At 35.6% G+C, this 27011-nt stretch overlaps 1 protein-coding gene across 5 annotated transcripts in view; it reads left to right on the top strand.

Moving 5' to 3' along the window:
• JMJD1C (jumonji domain containing 1C) overlaps nt 1-27011 on the top strand; it is a 257984-nt gene that overhangs the window by 31235 nt on the left and 199738 nt on the right. For 2 of the 5 annotated variants that reach the window (XM_074374077.1, XM_074374076.1), the window contains exon 1: nt 16331-16749. The exons of 1 other annotated variant lie outside the window; for it this stretch is intronic. In XM_074374077.1, coding sequence (XP_074230178.1) covers nt 16582-16749 — 168 coding nt within the window. In that variant the 5' untranslated portion in view covers nt 16331-16581. Of the gene's footprint in view, nt 1-16330; nt 16750-27011 lie in introns of those variants that run through there. 2 more of the 5 variants (XM_010957922.3, XM_074374075.1) reach the window with 1 other exon arrangement.

Raw genomic sequence — 27011 nt, 5'->3', positions numbered from 1 at the left:
GAACGTTTTTCTTTTATACTGGTAGGTAGGGTCCTGGATCTAGAGTGACAGGCCTTAGAGTGGTCCTGGCTGTAAAACTACATTTTAGGCTGTTTCTCAAGAATTCATTACTACCTCTGTTGAATATATATCTTGGAGAACCCAAGGGTCTGAAATTGCTTCAGAAGATAGGCTCTGTATGTCTTCTGCTTCTCAATTAAATTTGGATCCTTCTCAACTGGATCAGAACCTTTTATACTGGCCATACAACAGTGCTATCTGATTTTTCAACCACTGGAATAAAACTCACTGTACTTTAAAAAATACTGTTTTTTTGAGGTGATTTTTTTTTCAAAGTAACAGATACTCATTCTTTCATAGTAACTTTCCAAAACCCTGTGTTTGGAAAATCCAGAAAAGTGGGAAGAACTTAAACAAAGAAGAAACAAACAAACAAAAAACCTCTGATAATTCTGCTAACCAAAGGAAGCCGCTGATACTAGTTCATCTTCCCAAAAAAACCCTTCCCTCCTTTTGGTTACTGGGATCCTCATTGTCTTAATCCCCCAAAGTAGAAATCTGGGCTCATCTTTGATTAGTCATATTTAGTATATCCTACTGTGTCTGTGTCTACTGTGGCTGTTGAATTTGTCCAGTCCCACAACTCCGGACTCATTCCTTTTCACAGTGCTTTTCTTAGATGTTAAACTAGCCTTCTCTATTTGGTCTTTCTGTCTGTATTGTCTTCTATTTTTTATTCCTCACGTTATTAGTAGGTTTACTTCTCTGAGGACCAAGTCTAATCCTGTCGCATGGCTGAAGAACATTCTGTGTCTCTGAATGTTTTAAAGAGAAAGTGTGGACAACTGTTACAGCATATATGAAGTACTAGAAGCCTGTGAAACATTTCCTAGTGGCCTCATCCATAGCAGTCCCTCAGTGGGCACTTTATATGTAACTTCTATCACACAACTTGATTGTCTCTTGAACACAACACCAGTGTCGTGTTTTATGCTGTTTTTTTCTGCCTTGAAATACTTTTTGTTTTTACCAAATGCCTCGTAACTTTCAAAACATAACTTAGACATCATCTTCCCTGGGAAGCATTCTTAAACTGTTCCAGATAACAGTTACTTCACTCTGGTATTCCAGAGGGAACTAATTATACTGCCTTATAACACTTGCCATGTTGTATTTTACTTAGTTACATATATCATGTACATTTCTGCTTTTCTAGTCAGTTAAGGAAGATATTCTTCTACCTACAGTATACCCAGAGTGTTCTCATTGAGTCTCTATATACAGTCAGCCCTTTGTATCCATAGTTTCTGCATCCATGGATTCAACCAACCTTAGATCGAAAATAATCAGAAAAAAAAATTTCAGAGAGTTCTGAAAAGCAAAACTTGAATTTGCCACACTGGCAACTATTTACATAGCATTTACATTGTATTAGGTATTATAGTAATCTAGAGATGATTTAAAATATATGGGAGGATGTGTGTAAGTTATATGCACATATTATGACATTTTATATGAGGGATTTGACTTGAGTATCTATAGATTTTGGTATCTATGGAGTTCTGGAACCAGTCCCCCATGGATACTAAGAGATGACAGTACATTCATGCTCTATGCCAAAGATATCCAAAAAATTCTGAAGAAATTTTTAGGGGAGTGTGGAGGAGTGCTGTTTGGAAATATAAGAAAAAGTCCAAGACAGCCTTGCCCCAAAATTGTGCTTTAGGTTTCTTGGTGCTACGTTCACTGCTGTCTTTGTTCAGAATTGTCAGTGTCTGAAAGTGATCCTGTTTTTGTTAAAATTACTCAGTACATCTTTTTATTGTTAATAGTTCACAGTACTTCACATTAGCATTCAAGAATCTGTCCAAAAAATTCCAAATATATTATCACTGTGTTTATTTCCATGGAATTAAGCAAGATAGCACAACTCAGAAGTTAGTGAGAAAGACAAAAAGAAATTGATGTTAATATATAGGTATCATATCTTTGGAAGGTGCTAGATCACCAGTTCATTTTTCTGAGAAACTGTAAATGGAAAGAGTCAAGAATTTATACTGGTTTTCCTGTGTAAACTGCATTTCAGGATAACCAAATAGTTATTTAGGCAAAGGCCTTTTTAGAAGAATTCCAGATAACAAATGCAGATAGAATGATAGAATTAGAGATTTTATTTGCTGGCAACTCTCTGAAATACAGATCCTCCATGTTACTGATTAAATCTGAGCCATTATTCAGTGAAGCTGTGTTAAGATTCATATTCTTTGGTGAAAATTGAAATGCCTAATGAGAATAGAACACTTCCTCTAATTTGAGATGAGCTGTGGTAAAAGCTGAGATTCTCCAGAAAATAATTTTAATTACTGGATTATTTTTCTATTGCTGCAAAATAAATTGCCACAGCAGGTTAAAACAACCCAGATATAGTATCTCACAGTTTCCATGGATCAGGAGTCCGGGCACAGTTTAAGCTGAGTCCTCTGCTTAGGGACTTACAAGGCTGCAAATCAAAAGTATTGGCTACGGCTGAGATGTCTTTGAGGGTCTGGGTCCTCTTCCAAGCTCACATGGTTGTTGGCTGAATTAATTTCCTTCCAGCTGTAGAACACAGGGCAACTTGCTTCTTCAAGACAGGCAAGAAAGTCTCTGACCTCTAGACCCTCTTATGAAGGACTCACCTAATTAGGGAGGCCCACCTGGGAAAATTTCCCTTTTGAATAATTTAAAGCTAGCCAATTAGAGACCTTAATTACAGCTACAAAATATTTTCACCTTTCACATAATTGTGGAAGTGATATCCCATCACCTTTACCATATTCCATTGGTTTGAAACAAGTTGCAAGTCCCACGCACACTCAAGGAGAGGTGACTATACAAGAGCGTGGGTCATTGGGGATCATTTTAGAATCCTGCCCATCAATATAACACTCAACCTTCTGTAAATAAAAAAGTAAGTAGCTTATTTTGTTTGTTAGTATGCAGGCAGTATTAATAGAGCTTGAAGTAGAAGAGAAAAAAATAGTCATCCATAATCCTGCCAGCCAATGAATCAAAATGTTTTCCTTTGGCTATGTGCGTGCATAAATTTTATAAAGAACCTATAGAACAGAGATACAGTTTCCCATTGCTTTCCACTTAGCAAAGGCATTTGTTGTTATTTATATAATATTTATATTTGCCATTTTTAAAGAATGAAATTGTTTCAGGTCACTGTATCTATATTATTGATTATTGTAGGTTAATCAAGGTGTAACTCACAAACAGTGAAAATCATTGCTCTCTGTTTAGTTCTGTGAGTTTTGATAAGCATGTGTATTTGTACAACCACCATCACAGTCAAGGTGCAAAATACTATCTTGTGCCTCTTGGTAGACAAACCCTCCTCCCACATCCCAGACCTTGACAATTACTGGTTTATTTTCTTTCCCTATATTGTTTTTTCTAAAATGTTGTATAAGTGGAATCATACACTTTGGAGCCTTTTGGGTTTTGTTGTCACTTAGTAAAATGCATTTGAGGTTGGGAAGTAAAGGAATAGTGTTCCTGTGACATAAAAAATAAATGTTTTGTCTTTGTTTCTGGTTCCTGGCCCAGAGCTGCTAAAATCCTTGAAAGGAACATTTTCTGTTATTCGTAACAAGCTTTTTTCAACCATGCCTAAGGTTATGCAATGAGGTGACTCTTGGTGGGCCCCTGGATAGCTTCAGGATGGGCACTGGTTGCCAGAGGAACCAACAATGTGATTAGAGAGTTGGAACTTCAGCCGCATTCCTGGACCTGCAAGGAGAGGAGGTTTTCAATTGCCAGTGGTCAGTGATTTAGTTAGTCATGCCTACTTAGCAGAACCTACATAAAGACCCTTAAACAGTGGGGTTCCGAGAGCTTCAGATTTGGTAAATCCACTTGCTAGAAGGGTGGCACACTCCTACTCTATGGAGACAGAAGCTCCTGTGCTCAAGACCCAACTGGACCTTGCCCTGTATGCCTTTTTAATCTGACTGTTCACTTGTTTCCTTTATAATAAACTGGTAAAAGTAAATATAATTTTCTCTGGAGTTTTGTGAGCTGATCTAGCAAATTATTGTCATTGAAAGGGGGTGGGGGTTGTGGGAAACTTATAGCCAAGTCCGATAGAAGTATGAGTAACCTGGGGACCCCATACTTGCAGCGGGTCTCTGACATAGGGGCTTTCTTGTGGGACTGAGCCCAAAAGCCTGAGGAGTCCAGCACTGATTTAGTAGTTAATGTCAGAATTGAAATGAATTGTAGGACACCCAGTTGGTGTCTGAAGAGTTGGAGAATTAGTTGGTGTGAGGAAAAAACTCATACATTTGGCGTCAGAAGTGTTTTGAGTAAAAATAGCTCAGCTGCACCCAAAGCTGCCTAAGATTTGGGCTTGCCCAGCTCATGGTGGGGTAACCTTTAAGCCCTTGGGATGTCCGGCCTGGTAAGAGTGTCTTTGTTTACCTGAGGGCCTTTGGCCACACCAGGTTGCCTATGCTGACAATGTGGCGTCCTTGGGCTGTGTGGTATCAGATTAACCTATAGAGGAGCTGGAGACTAAAGTTAGCTATGCAGATGATCAACCCTACATATATTTTAGACCTCAGGTGAAAACGCAGGACACTGAGCCTCAGGTGAGCTTACCTGGTTGCCCGTACTCCATGCATGTTGTCACATGTTCTTGCCGGTAGAAATAAGTGCTGTCTGCACAGCTCCACTGGGAGAGGACATCTGGAAGCATGGTATCTCTTGGACCCTGCCCTATGCTCCTCTTCCCTTTACTGACTTTAATCTGCATCCTTTTGCTATAATAAATTGAGTCCATGAGTAAAACGGCTCTTTACTGTGTAATTCTAGTGAATTATTGAACCTGAGGGGCCTTGAGGACCCTGTTTAAGGGTCTTTATGTAGGTTCTGCTAAGTGGGCATGACTAATTAAATCACTGACCACTGGCAATTGAAAACCTCCTCCTCTCCTTGCAGAGGTTCATCCATATTATTGCATGTATCAATACTCAGTTCTGTTTTACTGTTGAGTAGCATTTCAAAGTTTGTTCACTCCCTGGTTGAGCTAGTTGTTTCCAGCTTTTGGCAATTACAAATAAAATGACTATAAACATTTGAATGTGGGTTTTTGTGCGAACAAAAAGTTTTTTATTTCACTGGGCTGAAAATACCTAAAAGTGGGATTGCTGGGTTATATGAAAAGTGTATGTTTAATTTTATGAGGAACTACTGAACTGTTTTGCAAAGTGGCTGTCCCAATTTGTACTCCTCCCAGCTGCCACTGGATGAGACTTCTGATTGCTCCTCATCCTCCTTAATATTTGCTATTGCTAGTTTTCTTTTTCTTTTCATTTTACCCATCCTAATAGGCATGTAATAGTATCTTATTGTAGTTTTTCTTTCCATTTCCCTAATACCTAGTGATGTTGAGTGTCTTTTCTTGTGCTTACTTGCCATTTTTATATCTTATTTGATAAAATATCGTTTCAAATTTTTTGCTGATTAAAATTTTAAAAAAATTATTATTGAGTTTTGAGAGTTCTCTAAATATTTTGGATACCAATCTTTTTATCAGATACGTGTTTTGCAAATGTTTTCTCCCAGTCCATAATCGTGGGAGAGGAATTTTTAATTTCATTAATTTTATGGATTTTAAGAAATCTTTGCCTAACCCAGTGTCATGTGTTTTCCTCTAAAAAGTTTTTTAGATTTTTAAACATTTTACATTCAAGTCTATGATTCATTTTGAGTTGATTTTAATATATGGTGCAAACAATGGTCCAAGGTTCATTTGTGACATATGAATATCTAATTGTTCTAGCACTATTTACTGAAGAGATTATCCTTTCTTTGTTGGATTACATTTTTACCTTTGTCAGAAATCAAGTGGCTGTATATGTATGGGTCTATTTCTGGACTCTCCATTTTGTTCTATTCATCTGTTTACTGATGTCATGCTGAGTTGATTAATGTAGCTTTATAGTATAGTCCTGAGGTAAGATAATATTAGTCTTCAGTTTTTTCTTTTTGAAACTGTTTTGGTTGTTCCAATTCCTTTATCTTGATTTTAGAATTAACTCATTGATTGTTAGCTTCAAAAAATTTGCTGGTATTTTGATTGAGATTACTTTGAATTTGTAGATCAGTTTGGGAAGAATTGAGTCATCTAATACATGTGCATGGTATATTTCCTCATTTACTTAGGTCTCTCATTCAGCAGTACTTTGTAGTTTTCAGCATGGAGAGCTTGTATGTATTGTATTACATTTCTACATTTTTTAAGTTGCTATTATAAATGCTACTGGCTTTAAATTTGGATTTCTAATTTTTTGTTTCTAGTGTATAGAGATATAATTGATGTTTGCATATTGATCTTGTATCCTGCAACCTTGCTAAACTCATTTATTAGTTCTAGGAGCTTTTTTGAAGATTCTTAGTGATTTTCTATATAGACAGTTATGCCCTTTACAAATAAAAGTAGGTTTATTCTCTTTCCAATCTGTATGTCTTTTATTTCTTTTTTCTTACTGCATTTTCTAGGATTTTGAGTGTGTTTTTATTGAATAGGAGTGGTGACAGCTGATGTCCTTTTCATGTTGTGAATCTGGAGGGGAAACATTCACTATTGTAGTATTAAATACGATGTTAGCAGTAATTTTTTAATGAGATGCATTTTATCAGACTGTATAAATGCCCTTCTATTCCTGATGTGCTGAGAATTTTATCAGGAATGAGGATTGGATTTTTTCAAATGCTTATTTTTTGTTTTTGTTGATGCCATAGTATTTTCCTTCTTTAGTCTGTTGATCTGGTGAATTATACTGATTTTTCATTGCTGAATCAACTAATAGTCCTGGAATAAACCTGTATTGGTTGTGGTGTGTTACTCGTTTTATAGGTTACTGAATTTGATCTGCTAATGTTCTGCTGAGGATATTTGCATCTATGAAGGATTTATAGTTTTCTTCTCTTGTAATTTCTTTGTCTGATTTTGGTATCCAGGGTAATGCTGATCTCATACAATGAATTTGAAACTTTCCATCCTGTTGTAGTTGCACAGATTTTTTTCCCCTACTCTTTTTTTTTTTTTTTTCCCCTGTGTGTTTTCAGTTTTGGTAATTTTTGTTGACCTGTCTTCAAGGTTATTGATTCTTTTCTCAGCTATGTTAAATCTTCTGATGAGCCCATCAGAGGCTTTGTAAATTTTTGTTATTGCAGTTCTCATTTTCAGCATTTCAATTTGACCCTTTTAGCATTTCTGTTCAACTCTTGTAGTTCCTGTCTCTGACTTGCCATATGATTGTGCATATTGTTCACCTGTTCCATTTGAGCCTACATCATTATTCATAATTATTTTTAATTCCTTGACTGATTGTTTCAACTTTTGAGTTATCTGTTTAAGTCTGCTTCTGTTGGTGGTTCTGTCTTCTGACAGCGATTTGTTTGCTCTTGAAGTTTTGTGTGGTTTATAATTTTGCAGGGGGGGTAGCAAATTACTTTATTGGAAAGAATAGTACAAATTAAAGAACTTAAAGAGATGTTTTTGTATGACTTATAAAAAAGGAAATGGTAACCCAACGTGCAGGCACTGTTTTGGTGACTAGGGAAGTCATCCCATGACTAGGCTTATAATTTTTGATCGAATGCCAGCTATCATTTACAAGATAATAGAGATTGATGTATCTAGAGTTTATGCCAAGAAGTGGGCATGACTTCTGTTCTGCTAAGCTGTTAATATGGGGGATTGAATCAGTCTTGCCTAGAGTTTATCAGGACGTATATTTTTTTGTTGCTCTGGTTATCTTTAGTACATCGTCAGCTTTAAATGCTCCTGTCATCACCTCATGTTTAAGGTGAGGGCTGATTTGCTGGAGAGTTTTAACTCAGTGTTTTTATTATACCTGTATCTTTAGCTTTACTTGTATATTTGTGCTTCAGATAGGTGCCTTCTGTATTCTTTTGTTCTTTCTCTATTAATGGAGCGCTGTTACTTATTACTAGGAGCTCGTTTGCCTTGTGGTGGTAGGCTGGGGGACCCGGGGGCTGTTTAGCTTTGTGGTGGTGGGCATGGGGCCTTATTTTTGGTCCTAGGCCAACTTTATAGGCAGACTCTTCTCAGTAATCCTGCTTTCCCCCTAATAATAGTAGACCTCTATTGTTTGGGGTCAGGGTGATTTCCTGTCCCTCTATCAGTCGTAGATACTATCATCTAATTTGAAGGAATTATAAAATTTTGAATCATAAAACTTCCAGAAGAAAATACAAAAGAATACTTACATATTTTCTAAGCATGGCTTAAGGTTGAAACATAGATTTTTTAACTTATTTCAGTGTATAAAAATTTAAAACTTGTGAATATCAAAAAACAGAGTGCAAGTGGGGAAAGAAGGATCCATGTAAATTTAGATGTAAAAGCAAGTGAAACAATTGATTTTAAGTTAATTTTTGTAATTAGAATAGTTGAAAAAGATTTTTTTTTAGCTACTAAAGGCAAAGAAGAATATTAAAGCATGCAAGGTAAAGGTTTCAGGTATGAAGGTTACTTGTATTTAGAGTATCTCAAAAATTCCTCCATTTGAAGTTAGTTCTGCTAGATTAATATGGTAGTTTTAAGAGCAAATTTGGAGAAGCAAGGAAAGAAGCAATTCTGTAATGGTGTTTAAAAGAATTATTGTTTTCATTGGGAAGTCTTTTGGTCTGTTTTATTAGTTTGTATGTATTAATGATTGATATGTATATCTTCTGTGAGATGTCCAAGATAGAACCTTTCTGGCTAAAAACATTTGTTTTCCTAAGCAAAATTACTCTTGTCAATCCTTTAACATTTTTCAGGTTTGAATCTACCATGTGTCAGAAGAGTATATACCTTACTGCTTGGTAGGTTATTTAGAAGCTTTAGAATCAAAGTTTTAGGAACTCTATTGATTACGTCAGCCTCTGCATTTTATATATGATTCCTGGAGAAGGAGAGTGATTTATCCAAAGTAAACAGTAGTTAGTGGTATAAGTAACTTAGACTTCCTTGACTCCTGCTCTTTCATTACCCTGCATTATGTGACTGCTAATTTCAGGTTTGCTGCATTTGAGATATACATCTTAAAATATCCATTTGTAAGTGGCCCTGTGGAATGGGGATTGACCAGTTTTAACTTCTGTTTGCGTATTTTGTGAAACGAGAAGTTGGTTACCTTTCTGAATATTTCTCTTGGCCATTTAATCTTAGATAATACCAAACTTTGCCCTGGAGTAGCAGAATGTTTTGGGGATGTTGATTTGAATTTTAAATTTATAGTTAAAGTCCTTTTGAGGTCTGTTTTTCATGTGTGTCAGTTGTGATTTTTAAAGAAAGTATCTAGAGATTTCCATATACTGAGCTTCTGTGAACATGAACTCGGTATTTGGAACACTATTTTATGCACTCTCCTTAATTAAATAAACAATTAATCTGTAATAATGAAGCACACGTGGAATCACAAGACAGTACTTTCCTTTATGTAGAGTAATTTATTTTTATTACATATTTATGTTTTGTAATACATTATAAATCTCATTATATGTAATCATGTAGCTTTTTTGAGAATGTGCCAAGGGAAAGAATTCCCCATATTTCACTGCTAGGTCTTGTTTTGTTTCTGTTTTGTTTCTTTGAAGCTAGATTCTGTTAATTTAAGAAATGTGCCTCAGAGCTGTGTGTACTTGATCATGAAGTTCTTTCTTTATATAGAATCTAGCTTCATCCGTGGGGAAGAACATCAATGGAATATAGTTAGCATGCTGAGATTTTGACTCAGTATTACTTTTTAGCTTAGATTTTACTTTGACTTTTCATAATTTATAACTTTAAATAAAAGTATAGAAGGTCTTTTCCTTCATTAATTTTCATGGATATAAACAGAGCCATTCTTTGGGACTTTTAGCTTTGCCACTACTGACATATGGCAATAATGAAGGCTTATGAGAATAATAGGAAGATAACCCTTTAGGAACCTAACTTGTTCATAAGTAAAGGAGCTAACATAACAGTTGAAGATGCAAAGTGCAAGCTTCTATCTAGCATGTTTTAATGGTAGTATTAACTACCATTTATGAGAGGGGTGATGAATAAACAAAAAGTGCTATGGAACACCCTTGGAAGACTTGTTGTATACTCAATAGCAATTTTTCATTTCTTTTTTTCTTACAGCTCCTTGTTCAGCAGATTAGGAAATTTCCAGTGCTATTATGTTCATTCTTTCTAAATTAAAAAAGTTCATAAGTCAGATTTAAAGTCTCATTTTTGGAGGGGTATGTAGCTCAAGCGCTAGAGCACATGCTTAGCATGCACAAGGTTCTGAGTTCAATCCCCAGTACCTCCTCAAATAAAAATAAATAAACCTAATTACATCCCCCCTCAAAAATTAATAAGAAAATAAAGTTTCATTTTTAATAGAAAAATGTTGAAAAGAAGTAGAAGATTCCTGTGCATGCAGAATTTAAATTGGAAACTAGGTAACAACTGTGGAGGCCCAGTAGAGATTTCTTCATTTCTTCTTCCTTTCTTCTTCCTCTTTTTCCTTGTACATGGCATCAAGAAGGTAGTCAGAATGATGTTTGTATGTTGGCTCCATCAAAGACATTATTTGAGACTGTTCTCTTTAGAATACTAAGAACAGACTGGGTGTTTTGCATATATACTTATAGGATCATTTTGGGGTTTGCATTAAATTGGTAGTTTGGTAACAAAATGAATGTTTTTCTTGTGAATTGTAACTCTTTATCTCTTCTTTAGAAATTACTCCCATGAACCACCTTGTTTTTCTGGTGAAGCTCAAGTTTTATGAAGGCTTTACATTGTACATGATGAAATGAGATAATGTATGTAAGACATTGTTTTAAAGGAGATGAATAACCCTGTAGAAAGAACATGAAGTCTTATTTATGACCCTTGATTGAGAGATTCTCGGTTCCTCTTAGTTGGGTTAGATTTAGAAGAAGGTACATTTTTGCTATATTCTTTCATTAATTCAATAGCATTTATTGAGTATCTACTCTGCAGAAGATTTAATGGATGCTGGGAACATTGTTAGAAACAAGATAAAGATACATTGTCCTTGCTTTTATAGAGTTTATAGTCTGTCCAAGGAGACAGATATAAAATTAAATTACATATACTAAGACAAATGGGAAATGTTTTGAAAATCTGTTATTAGGAATTTGATAATCTCGGTATCAGATGGCTTCCTTGAGGAAGTAATATTTGATTACTTTATCGTTATCCTAAGTGTGATTGAGGAATTCAGTTAAAATAGTGCTTAGAGAAATACCTAAATAAAAATTACTTAAGATTTAATAAAAAGCATGGTAACATAAACTTATATTCCATTCTATTCTTGGTCTCCGTTTGCATAATTAAGTTGAAACTCTTGATTTTCTTCATTTTAACATTGGCTTCCACAGTTCTTAGATGTACTCATGTATATGGTAGTTTAAGACCTCATAACCCAGCCCAGTCTTTACATTTGACAATGAATAAAAGCCTCCAAGTTACAGATTTGAAAACTGTTAAAATGCCCTAATTATCTTGTATGCCATTCCAGTAATACTTCCTTAAATACAAAACAAACCAAGGTATTTCTGTTGTCTATCTTTCCAGATAGACTGAATTTCTCAAGGACAGAGGCCCTATCTCCAGAACCTTGCAGGATGTGAGACACATCAGTGTGTCTCATCCATAACAAATCAGTTATGGATGATCTTTGTTATTAATAAGGAGGAAACAACTTGGTGACTGGCCTCATGTTTCTTTTAAGTTGCTTCTTAGCATAATTCAGATACTTGGGAATCATAAGTTCTGGTTTTGAATTCCAGTTCCTTAATGTGTATTCCTAGGCAAATTTCTCTAAACCTCACTTTCTTCATCTTTAAAATAAAGTGAGATTACATGTGTAAAGTACTTAGCATAGTGTCTGACAGATAGTAAGTGTTCCATAAATGGTGACTAATATTATTACAAGGTACAGATCTTCCTTGGCTTAGGATGGGGTTACCTCTGGATAAATCAATCATAAATTGAAAATATCCTAAATTGAAAATGTGTTGAACACATCTAATCTACTGAACATCATAGCTTAGCCTAGCCTACCTGCCACATGCTCAGGGCACTTACATTAGCCTACGGTTGGGCAAAATCATCTACACATAGCCTGTTTTATAATAAAGTGTCACATATCTCATGTAATTTATTGAATACTATACTGAAAGTGAAAAACAGGATGGTTATATGGGTATAGAAAGGTTCTAAGTATATATCGGCTGTTTACCTTTGTGATTGCATGGCTTGACTGGGAACTGCAGCTTGGTGCTACTGTCCAGCATCAAGAGAGTATTGTACTACTCGCTAGCCTGGGAAAAAATCAAAATTAAAAGTTCCAAGTATGGTTCCTACTTAATGCATATTGCTTTCACACTGTTCCTAAAGTCAAAAAATCCTAAGTCAAACCATCATTAAGTTGGAGACTGTCTGTACATGCACTTAACCTTTTTGTCTATTTGTGATGTTAAAAACAGACACCTTTAGGGGGGTGGAGGGTGGGAAGGGATAGACTGGGATTTCAAAATTGTAGAATAGACTACACTGTATAGCACAGGGAAATATACACAAAATGTGATGATAACTCACAGAGAAAAAAATGTGACAATGAGTGTGTATATGTCCATGAATAACTGAAAAATTGTGCTGAACACTGGAATTTGACACAACATTGTAAAATGATTATAAATCAATAAAAAATGTTAAAAAAAATCCATAACAGGAAAAAAAATGTTTTGAAATCTAAAAAAAAAAAAAAAAAGACACCTTTAGTAACACAGAATACTGGTATGTAGTAGAGCAGATAATTGGTCCTTTCTATGATTACACCAGGTCAAAAAGTAAAAAGTTGAAGTAGTCGACTGCTTATAAAACTAAACTTCATGAACTACTAATTATTGATAATGAAGCAGATAATTATGTCCCTTATTATTGCAATGAATACATTTTCTTCCTTTGTAAGTCAGGGTTGTTTTTTTTTTTTTAATAAACCAAGTAGATTTTATGAGCAAATTTTTGTGGATTTTTTAAAAAAATAAAATAATAATCCCTCAATGTATCTTTTATATAGATTTAAGGTATTTGATGTAAGAGGTTTGCATGAATTAATGTATTAATGTGTATTTGTATTTAATATACATATTTGCATGTGGGGGTGCAAAGAGTAGATCTAGTCTTTATTTCTAAATTTTCAGCCTCTATAAAGTTAGTAATTTTAAATACTTCTGTGTTACTCTCTTTGCCTATATAGTGAAAAGTATTGTAACTCTTTGTATTTACTAATACTGGCATTTTCTGAGGATCTTTATGAAAGTAAAGAATGTAAGGGAGCTAATTGAACAAATATTCTAAGGTTTCAAATCTGACTAAAATTTATTTTAATTCCATCTTATTTACAGTTACGATTTGCTTGTAAAAATAATGTAAATACAGTTGACTTTTGAACAACTCAGGGGTTAGGGGCGTAGTGCAGTAGAAAATTTGATTACAACTTTACAGTTGGCATTAGAACACATTCTGCATCTGTGGATTCAACCAACTGGTTAGTATAGTACTATAGTAGTATTTATTGGGGAAAAAAACCTGCATGTAAGTGGACCCGCAGTTCAAACCCATGTTGTTCAAGGGTCAACTGTATTCCCTGAAACTAAGCAAAAAATGCCAGCAAACAAACAAAAATCGTTTAGGTCCTTTTTATTCTATATTTAAAAATGTGCCCTTTAGGTTTCTCCTAAACCAAAATATTCACAAATTAGTGGGGGGGGGGTTATTTTTTAATTTTTTAAGTTTTACTTTTTGGTTTTGGTAAACCCTAGGCACTAGTTGTAATTAAGAAATTCGTAAACTACCATCTGGAGTATAGTACTAAGAATTTAAGATGTTTGATTGAAAATATTATGAGGATATACGGCCTTTTAAAAAACTTGTTTCTGCACTTGAAGTGTTTTGATTGTTTGATGAATTTACATGCTTTTCAGAGCACTTAAAAGGACAGCATTCTGTAAGTAGAGAAGGTTCCTAGGGGACCATTTAGAGGAATTTACCTACAAAATTAAAATCAGCTGGTAGTTTTATGTAAGGCACCCCAACAGCCTATACTCTAAAAATATAATTCAGTGAATGGTATCTATATTATAATAGTATTACTTGCATCTCTTTTCTCAAGTGACTTTATATTTTCTTACTTGCTCTTAGAATATCACTGAGATTAGGAAGCATGCAATTTTTTGGTAACAATTGTATCATACCAAAGATCACAAAGCAAATCATTGAATTTGATATCTGAATGTTGGTCTTCTTACTCTGTTTTTTCTCTTTCCACATGTTTGATTATTTTCACCAGGTGATTTTACTGGCTCCTGAATCCAAGTTGATACTTTAGAAATCTCAGTCTGTAGTTCCCAAGGTGATTTGCTGAGTATTATATAGTATGTACTAAAAGAATGGATTTGGAAATAAAATTGCACAAGTAAAATTAAATTTTTCTCTCAGCTTGCGACTATGCATTTCTAGACGTGGTTTTCCTTTGTTTATCTATTACAGTTCTGTATTTGGCCTTTAGATTAGCAGAATTCGACATGATGATTAAAATCTCTCTTCCTTGTAATTTTGATTTCTAACCTGCTAGCAGTGGCCATGTATTCTCTGCTTCAAACAGCTCAGCTTGGATGTTGTAAGAAAGCAGATTAAAGCCTTGTGTTTATTTTAAATATTCATGTTTCTAGTATAAACTCCTTTAGAAAGGAAACTTCTGTAGAGGTTTAGAAAAATCTTTTAAGAAACCAAAAATTATCATGAACAATGATCAGTACTTATATGTAAACTAAAAAAAGTGCAGTATATTGTATATGTATTTACATGCAATATATTATATATGTGCAGTCAAACTGTAATAATTCTACCTAATAAAACTGAAAAAGGAAAAAAAGTAGAGAGCAGTATGATGCCTAGAATTGTATGCATTTTCTGCAAAAGTATGGATTCTTGAAAAGCAAGGGCTATAGCTTTACACATATCTGAAATAAATATAAAAACTCTTGGAAAAAAGAAACCTGAAATTAGAGTAAGTTTTTATTGGGCTAGAAGAATTTTTTGGAGTTGGTATAATCACTAGTGGCCCTGAAAAGAAAAACACAACTGGAGTTTTAAAAACTACCTTTTAAACACACTATAAACTATGTCTAAAGTCGAATTTCTCACTGACATCTATATGGAGGTTTGATTTAGAAGAATTCAAGGCTTTGATCAAAGAAGGAGTAATTGTTCCAAGTTGGAGGTTTGTATGTGTATGGGTTACAAAGTCCTGTTGTGATTGGATGGGAAGTAAACATAATTTATTTTCTTGAACTGTGATTGGCTAAAACCCTTTTATTTCCACGGTAATTTGCAACAGCTGAATCCAGAGCCTTTCCCTGTTTCTGCTAACCGACCAGTGAGTTGGGGTAGGTACTAGTACTGAAAGTACTCAAATTGGCGCCAGAGACTGTGAATTTTAAGAATGGTGACAGAAGCCCTTAAGCGGGTGTTTGACTTTCTTAAAACAAAGCAGTAGAGAGGCGTAAATCTCTGAATAGCTCAAACGTGTAGTTCGTGTCACCCAAAACAAGAAGAATGAAAGGATGACGATGTTGTCTTCATTTTCATTTAACGTCGTGAATTGTTGCTCTGCAGTGGCTGAGTTCTGTGGGCTTAGTTTTCAGTTGAGAGTGTTGCTCTGCTTTGCTGTTGCGACTACAGGTCTATTAATTCGGACAAAATTCGAGCTAACTCAGACTGCCGTCGCCGTGTGTTTTGAAAAAACACATCACTCTGGAGATGCGGCTTTTCACCTGGAGTTTGTTTTGTGACCCAGAGTGGAACGAGCACGCTTCGTTTTCGCCTCACCCCTTCTTCTGAGGGAGAGACGAGTAGAGAGGTGGACTTCAAACGCTCTAGTAGCGTTCCTGAAGAACTGCATCCCCCTCTCCTGCCCCACTCTATTTTTTGTCCTGGCTAGCCCCGCAGCTACAGCTGCGGCGTCAGGCACTACTTTCCGTCTGCGGTAGTTTCTCAGACCCTCTCCCGCGGCTCCCTCCCCCAGCCCGCGCCGGCGGAAGGAGACGCGCAGCGCGCTCGCAACCAAGCTAGTGGAAGGGGAGGCGGAGTAGTACTGGCCGCGGTGCGGTGGCGGCAGCGGCCGGTGCTGCCTCCGAGCCTCCGACGGTGGTGCGGCGATTTGTCAGTTTTTTCTTTTTTTTTCTTTTCTCTCTCTTTTTTTTCCCCGTGAGCTGGAGGAGGAGTCTTCAAGTTGGGGAGTCCAGGGGAGTGTTGAGGACTGAGAGAGACCGAGGTCGCTGTGCCCTTCTGGGCAAAGCGTCCGGTGCGCCCTCGAGTCCGCGCTCGTTTGCTCGTGGGGTGGCCGCGGTCCCCAAGTCCGCTGTCCTCAACATGGGCGGCCGGTAGGAGGGGGTTTCGTTGGTTCGCTAGCAGCTGAGGAGGCAGCGGCCGCTTTGGCAGTGACTGCTATGGCGGTGGAGACGCGGCCGGAGCTGGTGGGGAAGCGGTTCCTGTGCCTCGCGGTCGGCGAAGAGGTGCGGCCGGAAAGCGGAGACAGCGGACGCTGCTGGCGGAGCTGGCGAGCGGGGGTCATCCGAGCTGTGTCACATAGGGACAGCCGCAATCCAGACCTGGCGGTAAGAGCAAACGCCCCCGAGTCTCCCAGCCTGCGCCTGCACTCCCATCCCCGTCTCGCAGCCGCACCTTCTGGGGTTATCTCTGGCACCTGGCTCAGCCTGGCCAACTGGCGGTCACGCCCCTCTTCCGTGCTCACGGCAGTATTGCCCATATCCCCTGCCAGGGTCGCCGCTTCCCCAAGAGTAGCTTCCTCGGTGGGGGCAGTCACCGAACGGGACTCCGCGGTGCCCGCCTGGGCTCCTTGGCCTCTGGGGTTGGCCGCGGCTGCCCCTGCGGCGCCCGGGCGGCCGCGGAGATCTTACGGCGAGGCGGGGCTGCGAGCCCGGCGCCGCACTGACAGGTCCGGCTGAGGAGCGGACCACTCCTGGCGGTAGGCTTCCAGCTTCACCAGCATTTCTTAGAGGAAGTCTCAATAGTGCCGCGGTTGAGGGTTTAAAACTTACCTTGTAAGGTTGCTGAAGGGGAAGGAGAAAAGGAAAGAGGCAGACCCCTGGTTTTCCAGTCCTGAAATTTGTGTGTTTTCGAGGCAAAGGGTATGGCATTGGCAGTGCCCAGATTCAACCTCTTTCTACAGTTAGATAATTGGATTTCTAACCGGAAACGATGAAAATGGAAATTTTTGGTTTGGAGGTTTTATGAGAATTAATTTCTTTCTCTCCCCCAGCCTTCTTTCCTTCCGTTCATTTTTTGTCCGTAGTGTTATGTTGTTGTTTTTGTTTTTGTTAGAAGTGAATAGTACTTGAAAATCATCCGTTCCTGGGTTTTATATGATTTTAAATGATGCAAGGAACATTGAAAATGAAATGCTAAAGATCCTACAGAACCCTAAAGTGTCTTTTTCTTTGAATGCTTTTCTTGTGACACTGCTAATATTTTCAGTAGTGTAGGAATGTGCAGGATATTTCGAGAAGGGATATGCTGTTAGTGTTACAGTAAACATATTCACTGGGGGACACAGATTGGAGTTAAGGAGCGGAATAGAGGCAACAAATTGACTAGACTTTGAAAGGTTGATTTATGAATACATAATCAATGAAGTTTATTGGGAATATGCTGGGACATTTAATTTTTCAATGAATATTTCAAACTTCGGATTTTTTTCCTTTTGTTTATATGCAGATTTACAATTCCAGATTCACTTTAGTATCTGTGTACATACCTATCTTAGTATTTTTGTTAGCGGTTTTGAGTGTGTTTTTGCAAACCTCGGTTTCATGACTAGTCGATGATATGGTTACATGCAGTATGTATTAATGTCGACTTGATGTTGCAAAGCATGTTTGTTTTGCTCATAGGTTTATCTAATAGGAAATACGCAGAATAGAGGTAATTTTGAAGATTCTGGATGGTTATTCTCATTGAAAAGATGTAAAAGAATCTTCCTTAGGAAAAAAACGTCTTAATGGTTCTACAAATTGTGGCAGTTCAATAACTGTATAAAAAACATGTGCTGACTATTTTTCCTTCTTTTAGTGATAGGAAATTGTCTTGGCTTTTATGTGGAAGATAGTTGGATTATGGGTTAGCATTTTAACGTTTTTTCGAAATAAATATGGAATGATACTTTGTGTTTGCCACAGTATTTTGTTTTAGTAGTTAACTTTAAAATTGGGAAATACAGTTTTAAATTACATATATGTTTGGTGATAGTCAAGTTATTAAAGTTGGTATCAAATATCAAGTATATTAAAAATACTTTATTATATGGAAATTTAAATGATATAAAGAATGAGGTTTACACATGGTTGAGAAGGTAAGGTATTAAGGGCTATTTAAAAATGAGGGGGGAGGGTATACCTCAGTGGTAGAGTGCATGCCTAGCATTCATGAGGTCCTGAGTTCTATCCCACGTACCTCCACCAAAAGTGGAAATAGATAAATCTAATTACCTCTTTCCTAAAAATAAATAAATATTTTAAAAATGAAAAATGTATGTGGTTGGAGGGAATTGAGTAGAAAGAACTGTAAGTTGTTTCTCAGATCATAGAAATGTTTTGCATCTTGATTTGCATGGGTGTATACATATATCAGAACTTGTTGAATTGTGCACTAATATCTGTGTTTTTCACTCTATGCAGATTTTACCTCAAAAAATGTGTTTTGAACCATAACTGTGAACCTTCCAACAGTTTTCCATAGTCTTTTTTTAAAATTGTTATTACTGTGTAATCTGAGTTTTTATCCTACAGCCTACAGATTTCATTATTTTAAAATTTTTTAATATTCATATTTCTTTTTTTTTACATTCATATTTCCTTAATTAAATGGAACTTGGGATAGTTTAACATCACCATAGTGTAAAGCCTTTGTAGACTTTTGTTACTGCAGAATAAATCAAGCCCAAAAGAGCTTGACCAGTTACATAAAAAATGCTGGTAAATAGGCTATTTTTGTGAGTGTTTTTCCTTTTTTTAAGTTATAAATACATGTGGTTTATAACCTGAAAATTTATTAGGAATCATGGTTGTGTATTTATATATGGCACATGATTTGGAAGGATAATTATCAGAACTTGAGAGTAGATTACAGAATACTTTGTCTTAAAAGTTAATCAGTTATTCTTATTTTTGGTCTTATATATGACTAATTGTCATATGCATCAATTTCCTATCTCTACTGTTTACTAATTATCACAACCTTGTTGGTTTAAACAATACAGATTGATTATTTCAACAGTTCTGGAGATGACAAGTCTAACACATGGGTCTCAGTGAGTTAAATTAAGGTGTGATTAGAGCTATTTTTTTTTCTGGAGGCCTTTTTTTTTTTTTTTAAACTAGTTTTTAGAAGCAGCCCACAGTCCGTGGCTCATGATCCTCATCCTCCTTCTTAAAAGCCAGCAACAAAACTGTATTCTTCTGTAGTCACATCATCCTCTTGACTCTTCTGCTTTTTTCCTCTTATTTTAAGTGTCCTTATCATATTGGACCCACCCAGATAATCCAGGATAATCTCCCCATCTTCTTATTAACAGCGTTAATTCCATTTGAACCTTAATTTTCCTTTGCCATGGGATATGACATAGTTACAGGTTTCATGAATTAGGACATGAGCATCTTTGGGGTGGCATTCTGCCCACCACACTATTGTAGCAAAAATATTTTTTACAATACGAACATACATGATTTGATACAAATTAAAATAAATTTAGGCTAAAATTGATTGTATTTTTTCATGCTGTGAGTTTTAGTGGTATCACTATCTGACTTCTTTAGTAAATGAACTTAACTGGTAGAAACTTTACTCAACTATGCTTGGATAATTTCACGTATTTTGTTGATGACTTTAAAAAAATGGCCTGAAAATCTTCTAGGTTATCTTGGAATTACATTAATCAACAAAAGACTTTGAATGCTTTTTATTCAGGAGGACCAAGTTGTTGAAGAAATTGAAATACATAAAATTTATTGTGAGTTCTCAGCATATAGGGTTCTTTTTTTAGCTCCATTATTTAGAAAGGTTCTTGCATTGTTATGTTTGCTGAACATTTATTAGTGCCTTACTTTTTTGAGGAACATTTCTAGAAGGTTGATAGTATTACAGAAGGAAAGCTGACAGTTGAGAGTACTGTTATGTAATGTTCATCCTTGAATAATATTGTTACGCTAATTAAAGAGCAAATATTGATTTACTCTTTACTCATTTTACTTCATTTGCACAACTTAACAGCCATTTATTTTCTTACCTATTTATCCATCCATTCAGTAACTTACCTACCATCTCTTGAAGTTTAATGTAATTGCATCGTTTAGAGCGAACCCTATCTAAAGTGTGAGTATTTTTTTAAAAAACTATCATGTTTTTTCAGTAACTAAAAGGAAGAAAAAATTATATTGTGTTTCATAGACCAAACATATATTTGCTTTTATTTGGAGGAACTTTCTGGAAGGTCACGTAGTGAAGAGTAGCTAACCTTGAAATGCAGATTTTAAACTATTCTCAACCCTATAATACCTTCAGATTAAAGTTACTTTACAGATCTTATGTGCATATAAAGTTTTTTAAAATTTATTTAGGAGCTTGAAATGATTTATGATTATTTGTTTATAAGGAAGCCCTTTTTTGTTTTAGTACTTTTTCTGCTTAGCTGTCTCTTCATTTAAGTTTCATATTGAGTTGGTAACATTTGATTCCTTTATAAGTTTTGTTAGGATAATACTTTAGGTGAGTCTGAAATTTATATCATGGTGTTGCAGTATTGCTAATACTAATTTCTAGTCTAAGCACACAGCGTTGAATGAATGAATGAGTTTTACTTCATTGCTCAGTGTGATCTGCCTAAATTAACTATAGGGAAAATTGGTTTAGCTTGTTAGGTAGAAAGACTTTTATGCCTGATTCAGTACATACACAGATTTTTTCCCCTTCTTTTGAATTTATTATTATTAATGGTCCTAAAGACTTATGTACAGGAAAATGAATATGGGCCACAATTTTCTCATTTATTCCATTCAGTGGGTAGAATTAGTCCAGAATCCAGAGCTTTCCCTATTCTGTAGTTCTAGAATTGTGATGTTAATATTTTATTTACTTGTAATGTCTTGGAATAAAGTATCTGTTAAGTAAAAATAAATTTCAAGTCTTGTCTCAAAAGCTCTTAATTCTTAGATAATGAAACATTTCATTATGACATGTCTTATATTATTACAAGGACCATAATTTTATGTAAATGTGATTTCTGTTTAGTGTTTCTTTTGGATCATCAAAATGAGATCATAGGGTTTGAATTTTTATGATTGAATAAATTGAGGTAGAATAAATATCTGAAGGCTACAATATTGGGTCTTAAATTAATTTTGTATGTATTTCTTCGTTCATTTGGAAGTTTTGATCAGCTACATTTAACTTTTTGTGAAAAAATACCCTATAGTTCAGGCTGATAAAAAGAAGTCAAAGATTGCTTCTCCAAATGATTAGTGATTCACACTTTCAAAGTTTAAAAAAAAAAAAAAAGCCCCTTTCATTGCTATAATAAATGTTCTCCCTGACCCTCTACTTTCTTGAGTTTTGCAACCCCATGATTGAAGTTCTTTTGGAACTTGTTCCTTTAGTGAGTACAGCTCCTCCCATCTTCTTAATTTAGCATTTGATAGTCCTTTGCTTTACTGTTTTACTTTGTTTTTTAAATCTTGTTATTCCCTTTGGAGAATTTACTTGTATTTCTTTGCATCCATAACCTACCACTTAAGCACTGGCCTTCAATTTGAATCCACCATCTCTCCTCTTTTCTTTGATGTCTGTACATGAATATTCCACATTTGAGTCTGATACAGTGTTTCTACAATGTAATTCATTATCTTGAAGTGGAAGAGCTCCCCTTATGAGATTTATCCAGGGTAGACTTAAAAAATGCCTCATCCTTCAACTACCATTTAAAATGTGTGTATCTACTGAATTATGCAAATTTTCTTCTTCAAATTGCAGTCTGCTCTACTCCCCACTGCCCTCCCCCCACTTTTTCCAATTTGTGCTGCCATGTCATTGCCCCAGGCATGCATTAAATGGTCTTTTTACTTTCAAGTTTCTTCCTTTTTCAGTCTCTTGTATTCATTGTAGACAAATTACTCATCCTGCATTTCCTTTTAGCTCACTTGAGTAGTTTTTCCTTTGCTTATTAAAGTCCATACTTCATTCTCTAATGTTTAGATGTACTCCATGTTGTCTCTATCCTTGAAATTTAAAATTTCCTAATCCCCTACACAAACTATTATGTTTAGCCAAAGTCTTTCGTTGAAATTTATTAAATACTGTAATATACTGTTATGAAATCATAAAATGCACTTCGTGCTTCCTTTCAAATTTCATTTGCCGATGAAAAGTTTCTGATGTCAGACTGTCAGATATGTTCTCTTCTGTTAAAAATGGTTTTACTTGGTATGCATGAACTGAGTCCAGTGAGAGAACAAATTCTTAATGAATCAAATGGTGTATAAAATATTATTTACTCCATTTCTGTTCATGAAAGGCATCCAATTTAACAGCATTTTATATACTATTAATTAATCCTAAAATAACTACTTTGATATTATGGTATACATTTTCCACTTCCATTTTAATATTTTTGAAATTAAGGCATAGTTTATATACAGTTCGTGTTAAAAGCAACTTGTTTACTACTAGGCAGATTATTAAGTGACAGTAGAATGATAGTGGTCTGCCTGCAAAGTGTGTAACCTTAGTGTAGAACTTTCCAGTCTTAGCATCCTTTTAAACCTTAAAAATTACTGAGGTGCCCATAAAATTTTGACTTTTGTGGGTTATATCTATTGATATTTACTGTATTAAAAATTAAAATGGAGAAGTTAAAATATACAGGCACATGTTCAGTTTCCTGCCAGACCAGTGCTATCATACTACATGTAGCCTGTGCAAAACTGCTCTGAACACTGATGAGAGAATAAGAGTGGAAAAGGAAAATAATGTCTTGGCATTACTATGAAAAGTTTTTACCTTACTAACTCCCTGAATGGGTTCAGTTACCCCTGAAAACCTGTGGTGAAGATGTCTGTTCATCTGATTATTCCCCTAGTTGGAATTACTTACATTGGTATCATGGCAGGTGTTTAAATTTTAAGTTGAATTTAGCTTCTTCATCATTTCAGCTGTCTTCTAGTACTTGCTATGTTGCTATGAAAAGTATGTATTTTAGATGTAGAAGATTTCCTGTCTCATGCTAGAAAATGTAGAAACAGTAGAACATGAAGTAGAAACTAAGTCAGCATTCCTAGAATAGATTTTAGAATTTTTCAAAGACAGGAGATCTGTGTGACTAATTCATGTCTTGTGAAAGACTATCACTTAGGAGCTAAAACATCTGATCCATCTGTCGAAATTTCTGAGTTTACGTAGGATTCAGAAAACATCTTTAGGACCCGAGGAATATCAAAAATGGAAGTAGTATGTCAATGTATGGGTAAAGTTATGCATAGCCATTTAATGTAAAATGGCTTTATGTATAGCTAATAAAAGATTCATTTCCTTCCCAAATTGTTATTCCTTTGGGTGAATTTTAGCATCAAGGCAACACAGCACCAGGTAAGGTATTTAAACTGTGAAACAATTTAAAGTTGGTAAACTGTCCCAGTGTGTTGAATAGTACTATACTATTATTTTGGTCTGTCTGCTTTATCTTCTTCAAAACCACATTGATTAAACTATACAGGTCATATTTTAGAGTGTTTCCCCTATTCCCTAAAATTTTTTATTGTTACTTGTAACTTTCAAAATCCCTTACCGTGTTTTAACACCAAAGTGACTCATTTTAAGAGAAACCATTTTACTTTACCTTGTTCATCTGAATAAACAGAATAAATAATGAATATGAATATAGACTATTTGTGTCCTATCTTTCCGTAATGGTTTTGAAATATATAAACGATTAATCCCTCTTGAACTAAAAGTTATAGCTTAAAAAAAGAAGAGAGAAAAAGAAACAACAAAAGTGAGACAGACAGCACGAGAGATGTAATTTAAACTCAGATATACTAGTAGTTGCATTAAATGTAAATTAACTAAACATTTCTTTTTTTTTTCATTTTTCAGTTTTGTTAGGTAGAATTGTTAGTTTGACTGCACATATACAATGTATTGCATGTAAATACATATAAAGAGTATACTGCACATATTTTTAAAATTTACATATATATACTGTTCATTGTTTCTAAGAATGTTTAGAGGTTTAACTTTTTAAACTTACATAGTTATCAAAGGAATAAAGCCGACCACAAAATAAGAATTAATTCGAAAAGATACATACACCTCACTATTAACAGCAACATTATTTATAATTGCTAAGATACGGAAGCATCCTAAGCGCACATCAATAGATGAATGGATAAAGAAGATGCAGCATGTAGATGTAGTGGAATACAACTCACCCATAAGAAAGAAGGATATTTTGCCATTTGCAGCCCTTCTTTCACTTTCTTTTTTCCACTTCAAAAACCAGAATTTTATAATTCGCATAAACATTTCCGTAGCATCAAAAACAACAAAATACCTAGAAATAAATTTAACCAAGGAGGTTACCTATACTCTGAAAACTGTGAAACGTTGATGGAGGAAATTGAAGATGATACAAAGAAATGGAAAGATGTCTTGTGCTCTTGGGTTGGAAGAATCAACATTATCAAAATGGCCCTACTACCCAATGCAATGTACAGATCCAGTGCAACCCCTGTCAAAGTACTCAACAACATTTTTCAGAACAAGAACAAACGATTCCAAAATTTATATGGAACCATAAAAGACCCTAAACTGCCAAAGCAATTTTTTGTAGATTTTTTTTCCCCCCTTCGCTGTCTTCTTTTTGTTCTCTTCTTAGGGTTTCATGACTAGAGAAGTTCCTTTAACATTTGTGGTAAAGCTGGTTTGGTGGTGCTGAATTCTATTGGCTTTTGTTTATCTGTGAAGCTTTCAATTTCTCCTTCAAATCTAAACAAGAACCTTGTTGGATAGAGTATTCTTGGTTGTAGGTTTTTCCTTTTCATCACTTTAAATATAATACATCTTGTCACTGCTTCTGGCCTGTAGAATTTCTGCTGGAAAATCAGCTGATAACTTTATGGGTTTTCCCTTGTATGTTATTTGTTGCTTTTCTTTTGCTAATTTTAATATTTTCTCCTTATCCTTAATGTATATCAATTTGATGATTGTGTGCCTTGATGTGTTCCTCTTTGGGTTGATCCTGTGTGGAACTCTCTGTACTTCCAGGACCTGAGTGACTGATCCCTTTCCCAAGTTGGGGAAGTTTTTTGTTATTACCTCTTCAAAAATTTTCTGAAGTTCTTTCTCTCTCTCCTCTTTCTGGGACCACTATAACGCGAGTATTAGTGCGCATTATGTTGTCCCAGAATGCTCTTTTTTTTTTTTATTGAGTTATAGTCAGTTTACAATGTGTCAATTTCTAGCATAGAGCACGATTTTTCAGGTATACATGAGCATACATATATTCATTGTCACATTCTTTTTTGCTGTGAGCTACCACAAGATCTTGTATATAATTCCCTGTGCTATTCAGAATAATCTTGTTTATATATTCTACATATGCCTGTCAGTATCTACAAATTTGGAACTCCCAGTCTGTCCCTTCCCATGCCCCTTCCCTTTCCCCCCGGCAACCACAAGTTTGTATTCTATGTCTATGAGTCTGTTTCTGTTTTGTATTTATGTTCTTCTTTTTTTTTTTTTTTTTTTTTTTTGATTCCACACATGAGTGATCTCATGTGGTATTTTTCTTTCTCTTTCTGGCTTACCTCACTTAGAATGACATTCTCCAGGGAAATCCATGTTGCTGCAAATGGCGTTATGTTGTCGTTTTTATGGCTGAATAGTATTCCATTGTATAAATATACCACATCTTCTTTATCCAGTCATCTGTTGATGGACATTTATGTTGCTTCCATGTCTTGGCTATTGTAAATAGTGCTGCTGTGAACATTGGGGTGCAGGTGTCTTTGAAGTAGGGTTCCTTCTGGATATATGCCCAGCACAGGGATTCCTGGGTCATATAAGTCTATTCCTAGTCTTTTGAGGAATCTCCACACTGTTTTCCACAGGGGCTGCACCAAACTGCATTCCCACCAGCAGTGTAGGAGGGTTCCCTTTTCTCCACAATCTATCCAGCATTTGTCATTTGTGGACTTTTGAATGATGGCCATTCTGACTGGTGTGAGGGGGTACCTCATTGTAGTTTTGACTTGCATTTCTCTGATAACTAGTGATATTGAACATTTTTTCATATGCCTATTGATCATTTGTATTTCTTCCTTGGAGAATTGCTTGTTTAGGTCTGCCCATTTTTGGATTGGGTTATTTGTTTTTCCTTAATAAGTCATATGAGCTGCTTATATATTCTGGAGATCAAGCCTTTGTTGGTTTCATCTTTTGCAAAAATTTTCTCCCATTCCGTAGGTTGTCGTTTGTTTTGCTTATGGTTTCCTTTGCTGTGCAGAAGCTTGTAAGTTTCAGTAGGTCCCATTTGTTTATTCTTGCTTTTATTTCTATTGCTTGGGTAGACTGCCCTAGGGGAACATTTTTGAGATGTATGTGAGATAATGTTTTGCCTATGTTTTCTTCTAGGAAGTTTATTGTATCTTGTCCTATGTTTAAGTCTTTGATCCATTTTGAGTTGACTTTTGTGTGTGGTGTAAGGGAGTGCTCTAGCTTCATTGATTTACATGCTGCTGTCCAGTTTTCCCAGTAACATTTGCTGAAGAGACTGCCTTTATTCCATTGTATATTGCTTCCTTTGTCAAAGATC

Source organism: Camelus bactrianus, chromosome 11 (assembly GCF_048773025.1).
Source record: "Camelus bactrianus isolate YW-2024 breed Bactrian camel chromosome 11, ASM4877302v1, whole genome shotgun sequence".
In the NCBI taxonomy this organism is placed as follows: Eukaryota; Metazoa; Chordata; class Mammalia; order Artiodactyla; family Camelidae; genus Camelus; species Camelus bactrianus.
The sequence above is the reverse complement of the archived record's forward strand: the minus strand, read 5'-3'. Positions and strand labels throughout refer to the sequence as shown.